The sequence below is a fragment of the Acartia tonsa genome, chromosome 9, assembly GCF_053477335.1.
Source record: "Acartia tonsa isolate MP-2025a chromosome 9, ASM5347733v1, whole genome shotgun sequence".
Lineage (NCBI taxonomy): Eukaryota > Metazoa > Arthropoda > Copepoda > Calanoida > Acartiidae > Acartia > Acartia tonsa.
The window spans coordinates 11,330,943-11,341,866 of record NC_137268.1 but is presented as its reverse complement, the minus strand read 5'-3'; the positions used below and the strand labels follow the sequence as shown (position 1 = coordinate 11,341,866).

The following is a 10,924-nucleotide window of genomic DNA, read 5'->3' as shown; positions in this document are numbered from 1 at the left end:
CTAAAGATAAATATTAAAATTATGCACTTTTATTGCATGAGGAAAAAAATGGTTTATCCAAAATATTTATTTGTATTAAAATTGCGCCCATAGCCCCAGCCTCAAGGGACTTACTTAAAAGAAAAATAAGTTTGAAAGTCAATTTTTAAATGCAATTTCTAACATTTTTAAAGACATAGCTTTTACATAATTAGGGTCGGTCATTCCGTACGTCCGGAACGGTTAATTCTTTTCGGTAAGTTGAACATGTTAGAATTGGTATGGTCTATCGATTTCAAACTTTGCATGATGATTACTATAACAGTTAGGCGCGATTCAGGAATCTTAGCAACAGTTACCAGAATGTCCATACGTCCATTTAAAATGTTTCTCAAAATGTAAGTATGTCCTTTTACATTATCCTGTATTTAATCTCTTTTGCTACAAATTTACTTAAAATTTTGTTTCGCCTTGTACATTTATTTATTTCATTTCTGACACTCCGCAAGTGCTGATGTTCGTATGTCCTACCATTTCAAGGCTTTGCTTTTATGGATGTTGCCTTTACATATTGCAAATAGTTTTCATACAGATGAATTAAGTCAATATAGTTGTTAAAATATACATTTATTTGTACGTACAAATCTTTGTTATATTTATATTTAATTAAAACATGTTTATAAAATATATGTCAACTGAATTCGGAATGTAAATTTTGATGAGGACAGCCATGCCTCTTCACGAAACAAAAATCCACCAATCATAAGACAGAAAATCCTCCAATTCAAATGGCAGGAAAAAATCCGCCAATCAGATTAAAGAAAATCCACCAATGAGAGCATAGAAACTGCACAAACAGCTGATCTTGATGTTGCTGCTGATGACTAGACATGGCTTGTGCCTTATTTTAGATGTTAATTTTAATTGAATGCAAGTCAGGAGGGTGAAGGGAGAGGAGAACCAATTTACTTGGCGGCCTTCTTCTTCTTCTTCTTCTTCTTCTTGTCGCCTCCCTCTTCCTCGGGGTCAGCCTCAGCAGGGGCTGCCTCGGGCTCGGGCTCAGGTTCCTCCTTCTTCTCCTCCTTCTGGGCAACAAAGAGACCCAAGACCTGCTTGGTCTGGACCATGTAGTCCTCATCAATGTCGAATTCGTCAAAGATCTCATCAATCTCGGCCTTGGTCATCTTGTCGCCGAAGGTCTTGAGAGCGTGCTGGAACATCTTGACGTCCATCTTGCCCTCAACGTCGTAGGCCTTGAAAGCCTGGATGATCAGGTCATCGGGATCGTTGCCCTCGCCGGACATCTTGTCCTCGAACATCTTGACCATGTTGTCGAAGGTGCAGGGACCGCTGATCTCGCCGAGCAGACCGTCGAGTTCGGATTCGTTCATGAGAACACCAACGTTGTCGAAGGCACCGCGCAGGTCGTTTTTGTCGATGGTGCCGTCCTTGTTGACGTCCATGAGCTTGAAGCACTCTCTGTACATGTCCTTCTGCTCCTCGGAGAAGCCTCCCTCATTCTGGCCCCTAAACAAAATAAATTAGGAAGTGTAACATGCTTAAAAATATCTCCAAAAACACTACCCATTGAATAACAAGGAAGTTTTTCAAAGTTTAAAAAAGCTTTATAACATAAAAGATTTAAAAGTTAGAAATCTGATTGATGTTCTTAAAGGCCTGTTGAAAATTTATCAAGTTTATCCAAGGTTATAATACTTAAAATAAAAAAAAATGTATACAGGCTAAAACTTAACCCTATCCGGGGGGGCTTTTAGGGCCAAGATATTTCAAATGATAGGGGGGGAAAGGGCTTAATGAGCACCCCTCCAAGTATTTCAAAAATTAAAACTGAAATCAAGACGAAACAAAAAAGCAAAGTTGCTCAAAATTTAAAAACTTGTAGATCAAACATTTTAAAGTAGCCCTAAAATCATATTTTGTTGCCAATGTTGGTTAATAGCAGGATGAAATAAAGCAGACAATAAACCTGATGATTGATATTTCTTTGGGTAGAAAATCTTTGAGTTAAGCAACCCAAACTTGTGCATTTGGTAAGGTTGAGGGCAGCGGGATAAGGAACACGTATAAATATCAACCAAAATGCTTCGAATCAGATTTATTTCTACAGGATAAAAACCGGTTTTAAACCAAAGGGATAGAAAAATATAACTGAGTTTTTATAGAAAATGAAATAAAAATAATAGGATTATTCCCTTATTGTGTAATCCGATCGGACAAATTAAACCCAGGTTGTTTGCCGTATACAAAAAATTTCAATTCGTAAAAATTAGACCTAGATTGTTCGCATACACAAAAATTAAAATTAAAAAAATATATTTTGATTTTTTTTTGGGGGGGGGCGGGATTCATGGGGGCTTTGCCCCATGTTGCAGTGGGGTTCCCCCACCCCAGTTACTGGTTTTTGTTTAAAAAAATTAAAAAAAAAAAAAAATTTGGAAGTGGGGATTTTTTTATTTTTGGGGGGGTTGGAGTGTCCCACCTCCCAAGAAAATAGCTTAAAACCACCAGAGGACCAGTAGGTATATTCCCAGAAGGGTAGAGCCCAATTTGATCAGCAGTTACTGAGATTTTACATAAAATGTAAAAAAAAAATTTGGGGGGTTGGATTTTTTTTATTTTTGGGGGGGTTGGGGGTGTCCCACCCCCCAAGAAAATAGCCTAAAACCACCACAGGACCAGTAGGTATATTCCCTGAAGATCGGTTCAGTGGTTACCGAGATCTTAAGGGACAGACAGACAGACGGACAGACAGACGGACAGACGGTCAGACGGACAGACGGACAGACATCGTTCTACTTTGTATTATAGATAAATAAAATTTAGTAAAGGACGTTTTTTTTATTTATACCTACACCTTTTTTATTTAAGAAAATTCAAAATGTTTATATTTTTCTATATTTTTAATAATACTTATCCCAAAAAGAGAAAGATATAAAGGTATATCCAAGAATTCGAAAAATCACAGTGATATGAAATTAGAACTTCTAAATGGCATTAGGTTAGGTTAGGTTAAGTGTCTAATACGACGTTCGTCAACTCCGATGTTTTTCACTCCTTTTAGTTTAAAGATTAATGAAATAAATAGATTTATTTATAAATGATATGAAGACAAACCCATATTAAAACATGTTATAATATTTCTTTCTAATTTCGAGATTTGTATTAGATTAAAATTTTTACAGCTCATAGTTGATATAAAAACAACATGTTTGATAGGGTATTAAGGCTTCCCTAATAAATATCCACTTTTATTTGACTGTGTTTATAGAAGAAGGGGTCTAACAACATACCAAACTTTAAATACAAAGTTACTAGGAACTAAATTTACATAAAGTTAAACTGTAACTATACATTATCTATAATTTAAATATAATTTTATCCTTTTTAAAAAAAATATTTGCCCTTTTTTTCTTTCGGAATCATTAAAACAAATCATGGTTTTAGGCTATATTCTGTAAGTTAGAACTCTTAGCTTTGTTGTTCCACAAAAAGATACTTTACAGTAATAACAATTTCTTTAAATCTATGTTTCTTTTTATTTGATTTAATTTTAATTTAAGATTTAAATTAAATTTAAACAATATGTTTTAAAGTTTTTAAGCTATTATTTTGCATATTAAAATGAAATAAAATTTTGTCTTACTTTCCCATGTTGAAATGCTTCGGTTGGAAATGTGATATCCGAACTAAAGATTTCCATCATTGTCTTGGCTTTTATAAACTTTGCGGCTAGGGCGTAGGCCTACTCTAGGGAAGGGATAATTAATATAAAAAAAGAAGTAAAAATAAACATTCTATGGTTTCTTAAATAATATTACTGTAATACTATAGTCTTGATATAATTATAAGAATGGCGTTACTTTATTCTAATCCTGGAAATTGTCTATCTATTCGCAATGCTATATGTCGAACATTATGTCGATGTAAATAAAAGGTATTCAATAAAATGTTGGTCGTAAATTAGTTGAGCAGATTTCTTTTAATATAAATATAAAAAAATGAAGAGTAATTCTAATTGTTTTTAAGAAAATATTTCCTTTCCCCTGTAACATAATCCCGTGGGTACGGGCGGGGAAGGGGAGGAGGGGGTAAAAAGAGGAGAAAATTAGGACGGTAATGAGAGATAATAATGGCCGGTCAAAGTGACCCAAGGGGGTCACACCCACTAACACACGCACACACTAATGGATACACGAACACACACACACACACGTAATCACATATGGACACACCCAAAACCCAACAATATATCATTATTTCAAAGGGACACTCTCTTTTTTTTTGGGAAAGAAACCCCTTAAAAAAGATATGGATAATCCCTAATTTTTATGACGTCACATTGAGCGACTTTCTTCGTCTTCTTCCGTATTCACTAAATATTGTTAAATCATAGTTAAAATCCTTGTTAAAATCATGCAAATGACATATAAGCATTACAAGAATAATTATAGTCTTGTATTCATCAACTAGCGGATCGTTTTTCTTTTTATTTTAATGTATATTCTTTGATACTTAAAACATTTAGTTAAAATCATATTAAGTGACAGCTTGACATTTGCAGAGCGTTTAATTGTATATCTCATAAAAAAAATTAAAAGGGCTTGATATTTTTAAACGTACAGCTTTTCATTATTAAGCTTTAACCCTTCTGTTCAGTTTAACAACTAGCTCAGGTGTCAGTTTAGGCATAATAGAGCTGTCCTATTAATTTTAAACTTTATATAAAATGATAAAGTAAATAGCGTAACGACTTTATGTTTATTATAATGATTTCATTTAAAACAAATACACATTCTAATCCAATTATAGAAAATGGCCGGTTTCCCTAAAAATGCCATTCGGGCACAGAACAAATTAAGGGTGTAGGGCTTTACCTTAGGTTAGGTTATATTAGGTACAGGATAGCCCCTCAGGGTTAGGACACCCCTGCAGTTGGTACACATGCATGATGCCTACCTTATTTAGATTTTTTTTAAAGTAAAGAGAGTGGGGTTCTGAGCTCGCTAGATACATTTAGGGAAATCACCGAAAAATGAAAAAATCAGAAAACCTACTGTCCCTTTAAGAATACCTATAAGTACGTTTCTCTTAAAATATAAATTTCTCTACTTCCTCTCTGTGTAAAATCTTTCCATATGCCCATTATTAACAAACAGAGAAATAGGTTTCAGTAAAAATAGTAAGGAAATATTTTTTTAAAATCAAAATTATTTTATTGTTAATTACAAGTTACATTTTGTTTTAAATAAAAACATTTCTCTTCTTTTGGGGTGGGGGGATTAGAGAAAAACACTAGAGAGAGAAAGGGTTAAATAACTGTATCTTCCCATCGCACTGTCCTTGTGCCTACTGAAAATAGGGTCATGAAAATCAACCAATGGTGTGGTGTGTATTAACACAGGAAAGTAAAAGAAAATATTTTAGAAGCAGACGAATAAAGTCATTGAAAAAGGTAGGGAGGTAGTTATCTGTATATTATTATTTTTTATACTAAAGATATGTTGGGGGGAGGGGGGGGGGTTCTTGAGAACTTCGTTGTAGTTCAAATGTGATTTAAGGGAAACTTCGGATGTTTTGGCACAGATAGACAGACCTACAGATAGCATATACTACGTTATTATACACAATTATACATAATTTACATTTTAGAACCTATTATTTATACCTTTTTCTCTGAGATATAATGAGTCATTTTTCATGGCCAGCAAAAGTATCCCTGTCAAATATTTTTATAAACTGAATATTTAAACAATACTCAATTTTAAACAGCATATATCTACATATATACTACAGTTATAGGATATCTCTATGTATGACCACTAAGATCTCGTAAACGGCTAGACTGATCGTGCAATCTTAAGGGTAGTTTTCTTTTGGTTTTAGACTAACTAACTGGATGGGAAGTGGGAGTAACGACAACTGACATAAAGATATTACCCGTAATAAAAAAGGATTAAAAGATAAATTAATTGATAAAAAGGCCAGAAAAAGAATAACACTGACATAAACCATGTTTAATAATGAAATTATTTCACAATAAACATTCATACAAAGCTTTATGTAACACTCTTTGCGTGTTAAACAAGGATGACAACATCCATTAAAGCGAAGATCTGAAACGGTAGGACAAACAAACAAAAACACTTGTTCAGTGTCAGTACTATATAAGCAGAATATAAATTTGTATAAGTTTAAACAGACCCTAATTATAGAAAAGCTTCGCTTTCAAAAAAAGAAAATATGTTTGTATATAAAATTGTTTAATGCAGTATCCAAGTTTATAGAAAACACACATTAATACATATTTGTAGTTGTTTTACCTAAACAATGGACTTAATAACACTTCCAAAAAGGACGAAGCATTTTAGGATTGTATTCGACTTTATACCTTTTTCTCATTTGTATGAAGTCAATTATCTTTAAAAAAGTGATCTTCAAATGTTTTTCTGCCAAGAATAGGATAACAAAAGATAAAACAATTTAGCTTCATATAATATGAATTTTTTTGTAGTAGAATAGTTCCAGCGTTCGAGCTCAGTTCCACCCCATAAATTGATTCAAAATAAGGAGGAAAGGGAAGTTTATAATTTCTTTGGTTTTTTTTTACTTTAGGTTGGGTTATTTTGGATTAGGCATATGCCCCGTAGGAGTTAAGAATAAAATAATTTTCCATCTCCTATATTTTCAATCTATTTCAGAATAAAGGTGGAGAAAGAGGGACTTCTGTGCTTAATAGGCCCTTTATAATTATCATGGCATAAGACTTTTCCCAAACGGAATCTGATCATTTTTAAACCTTTAACAATTCATGAAATCTTTGTCCAGTGAGTTATTAAATCCATTGTTTAAAGTTATGGTCTTGTATTCTATTCTTGACATTGTCTGCCAACTTTAACCCTCATCTGGTGTTTCCACAATGACTACTTAGGAGATATAAAATAGCGAGACAATTAAATTGTTTACTTATTGTCCAAGATGTGTCGGGTACAAGTCTGGACTAATAAGAAACAGATACATGGATATTAAATCTGAAGAAAAATAATGCATTTCAGCTATTTAAAAATGATCATCATTGAGACAAATATGTTCTTTAAAAGCGAAGCTTTTCTATAATTAGGGTCGGTCCGTCCGTACGTCCGTAACGGATAGCTTTTTTCGTTAATTTAGGCATGTTAGAATTGTCCTATTGATTTCAAACTTTGCATGGTGATTCTTGTAGTAGTAAGGTACGATTTAGAAAGCGTAGCAACTCTATAATTATTACCAGAATGTCCGTACGTCCATTTTAAACATGTTGATTTTTTTACTTTTTTAACAACAAATTTTTATGTGATCTAATAATCAGATTGATCTGATTTTTGGTATACTGATTCCTGAGACAACAAAGTACAAAGCAACTCTATAATCAAGTCCTAAATTGTAAGTATGTCCATAAACATTATTCTGTATCAAGCCATTTTTCAACAAATTTACTTACAATTTTGCTTCGACTCTTATACATTTATATTCTGATTATTTAGTTCTGACATTATACAAGTGTTAATGTCCGTTTGTCCTACCATTTCTGTGCTTCGCTTTTATGGATGCTGTCATCCTTGTTTTAATATTAATTCCTATAAAATGGTATGCTATAATTTTATCAGTTAAAATTGAGAATTATTGTTTAAGAAAAAAGTTAAATGTCGTCTTATTCATTGACTTAAAATCTGAGGGGATTATTATTAAATCTTGATTAGTCTGTACATGCTAGCAGTGTCCAAACTTTTAAATTCAAAACTTTAGTCAGCGGCACAAGAATTTTTCTGTTTTAAATGGACACCTAACTTGACACAAAGAATTCTCTATTATTACAAGAAGACTTTAAGACTAAAAATGAACTAAAGATAAAAAAATATACATTCAAAATTACCTACTAGTATTGTTAATCCTTTGTAAAAAGCGAAGCTTTTCTATAATTAAGAGTGTTGATTCATGTAACAGTTAGGTACAATTTGGAATGCGTAACTTTTTCGACCACAACTTTTAATTATATTATTAATGTTTTTATGGATGGGAGGCAATTTATTAAAAAAAACTTTCCGTAGACAAATGTAGGTTTTAAGCTATTCCTTGTAGGTTATCAGAAAGCTTCTAATTTAAAAAAAAGAAGTAATTTTGTTTCTTTTTAAATTGTTTAAAATTTTTGAAAAATAATAATTTTCATTTTCCTTCCTTTTTCCTTTTTTTTAGTTGTATTATCTTATCTATCTATCTATCAAGATGTCCTAACTGCTCATTATATCGTGGTAAATTCTTTGAAATACTTTAAATTAGGTGTGAAATCTCATACGTATAATTTCATATCCTTATAGTGTTTTGTATTTAAAACAAGCTCAACAAAATATATGGGCGGACGAACTAATATTGCGTGACACTGTGGAAAGTTTGATTTTCTACAGAACTATTCTACCAAGCAAAATTTAACGATCAGAGGCGGATTCTTAAAAAACATTTGCCCCACTAATCGCTTAGTACGACAAAATTGATTTTGTGAAAATTCCACCAAAATCACATTAAAAATCTACAAAAATTAAACAAAATCATAGAAGGGTTACGAACATAAGATTTTATTAAATTTTTGTAGATTTTTTATGTGATTTTGGAAGATTTTTCACGAAAACAATTTTGTCGTACTAAGCGATTAGTGGGGCAAATGTTTTTTAAGAATCCACCTCAGGTATCCGTTACGGAAGGACGGGAAGATTTAAATTAAAAATAGCATAGCCTTTAACCATCCAGGACATTTTGAAGCTTCTCGAAAATGGAGAACTTAATCGTTTTCATAGTTAGCAAGATCTTAGCGAACAAATGCAAAAACCTGCCTATTTAATTAATAAGATATCGAATTGTCTATTTCCAATAGGTATACTTTAGATATTTAAATTTATACATGATAGTTTTAATGACTATAGAAAGCTTTAGCTATAATTACATATAACAGGCCTATGTGGCGTGTCTTCACTGCCGCATATGTTTCAAATTATCAGAACTGCATATTATCACAATAGCATATCTTCTGTTTCCCCATTGCATTGCTTTACTCACAATACTAAACACTACTCTAATTGCTTTGCTATTGTGTCTTGTTGGCGAATATAAAAATACCATACATATGTAATATTATGCGCAAGGAAAAGCACACCGTCCTACATATCATCGTACTGAAATAAAGGATATAGGATATAGAGGGAACATTTGTAGTCAATTTATCATTCATTTAATGGGCTCGTTATCTAAGTCAGCTGCAAGTATTATTTTATCAGAGTACATGAAAACCTGGTGCAACATTCAAGTAATAATATATCGACTTCTAAAATTCAATATTTGTCTGTTACAATAGATTATACAACATAGAAGAACAAAATATAAGTTTATAGGTATATCAATTTGACATTGCAGTCTAAAGAATTTAAAGGTATGTCCTATTTCTTTGAAAATTTAGTTATTTTTTTATCCAATATATGAAGGTAAGGTAGACACTAGAGACTTTTTTATTTTTTTTTTAAATCCCATGCTACGAAAGCTTATTGTAAGATAAATTATAATATATGATAATGCATATAATTAAACTTTTTTGCTAATAGCTATGATTTGATAGTAGTGGACGGTGAAAAAAGAGGTTTTAAACATTCTAGTTAATTTTGTAGATTTTAAGGGCACACGGACAATTAGTAGAAATGAAAATATTTTTAATTATTTAGCCACATAATCGATTTATTATTACATGGATGTTGCACCAGATTTTCATGATAAAATGATGCTTGCATCTGGATAATTTTTTTCCAACTCATCCCCGTCTACGAACTGACCAATGAATTAGGTTCATATTGGCAAGCTAAATTGACGACAAATTTCCCCCTGTCTATTTATCCACGTAAATCATATATCTATTATCAACAGTAATTGTACTAAAATACGGTGTACATTCCTTACCGCACATGAATTATATTTTCAACAACAGCACAAACAGAGCATTTGGGTTTACTCGGGAATCTTTAGGAATAAGACAATGGATGATAAATGAATGTACATCCTCAATGTTGATAAACAAAATTACCCATTTTGTAGATTGAAATAATTGTTTGAAAAGTTTAGACTCAACTAGTTTTTATCAATCAATGAAGATCTAATAAATGTCTCCAATGTTTTAAAGTCCACCAATGCAATGAGAGAACTTGCTTGTAGAACTTTTGTTTTTTCTTAACTATCAAAAATAAAACTAATTTATTACCTATTACTATTTTTTCGAATATGCAACACTATATTTACGGATGTTAGGGTCAAACTTAAAATACATATTTCATGTTACTACTATTTACAATTTGCAAAATCATTTTTAAAGCAAAGATTATCTCAATATAAGGTAGTTCTGTCCTTTATATAAAATGTACAAGAATTACACATGAGAGATTTTTTTTATTAAAATGTCAAATCATGACTTTGTTTTATTTATTTTTATTAACTTGCCGCTAAAATGAACCAATCACGCCACTTGTCAAGAGACAACTAATAGGACGCTCATATCTTGACTAGGAGACACCTGATTGGTTCAATTTAGCGGCAAATTCGCAAATTTCATTAAGCATGGGTTTACTGACATTTTATTTAGATTGTCTGTGTAAGAACCCAGTAATAGTGTCGGACTGATTATGACGTAAAAAAAATAATTAGCCAATGAGAGGCCACTATAAATTTTACCATTGGTCAATAATGGCCTCTCATTGGCTAATTTTTTTTTACGTCATAATCAGTCCGACACTATTACTGGGTTCTCTGTGTAATGACTTTCACTGTAAATTGTTGAAATGTTTTGACTGATATTTACATTGATGTTTTATAATAAGCTTCCGTAAAAAGCCTTGTCAAGCTCAGAAACCCTACCCAA

At 32.0% G+C, this 10,924-nt stretch overlaps 1 protein-coding gene across 1 annotated transcript; it reads right to left on the bottom strand.

The window, feature by feature from the left end:
• Positions 1-589: 589 nt before the first annotated feature.
• On the bottom strand, positions 590-3,725 carry LOC145328220 (myosin regulatory light chain 2-like). The gene is made up of 2 exons (XM_080171821.1): positions 3,644-3,725; positions 590-1,506 (listed from the first exon to the last, which is right to left on the bottom strand). The coding sequence occupies exons 1-2, from the start codon at positions 3,649-3,651 to the stop codon at positions 945-947; spliced, it is 570 nt and encodes a 189-aa protein (XP_080027947.1). The 5' UTR covers positions 3,652-3,725; the 3' UTR covers positions 590-944.
• Positions 3,726-10,924: the final 7,199 nt, after the last annotated feature.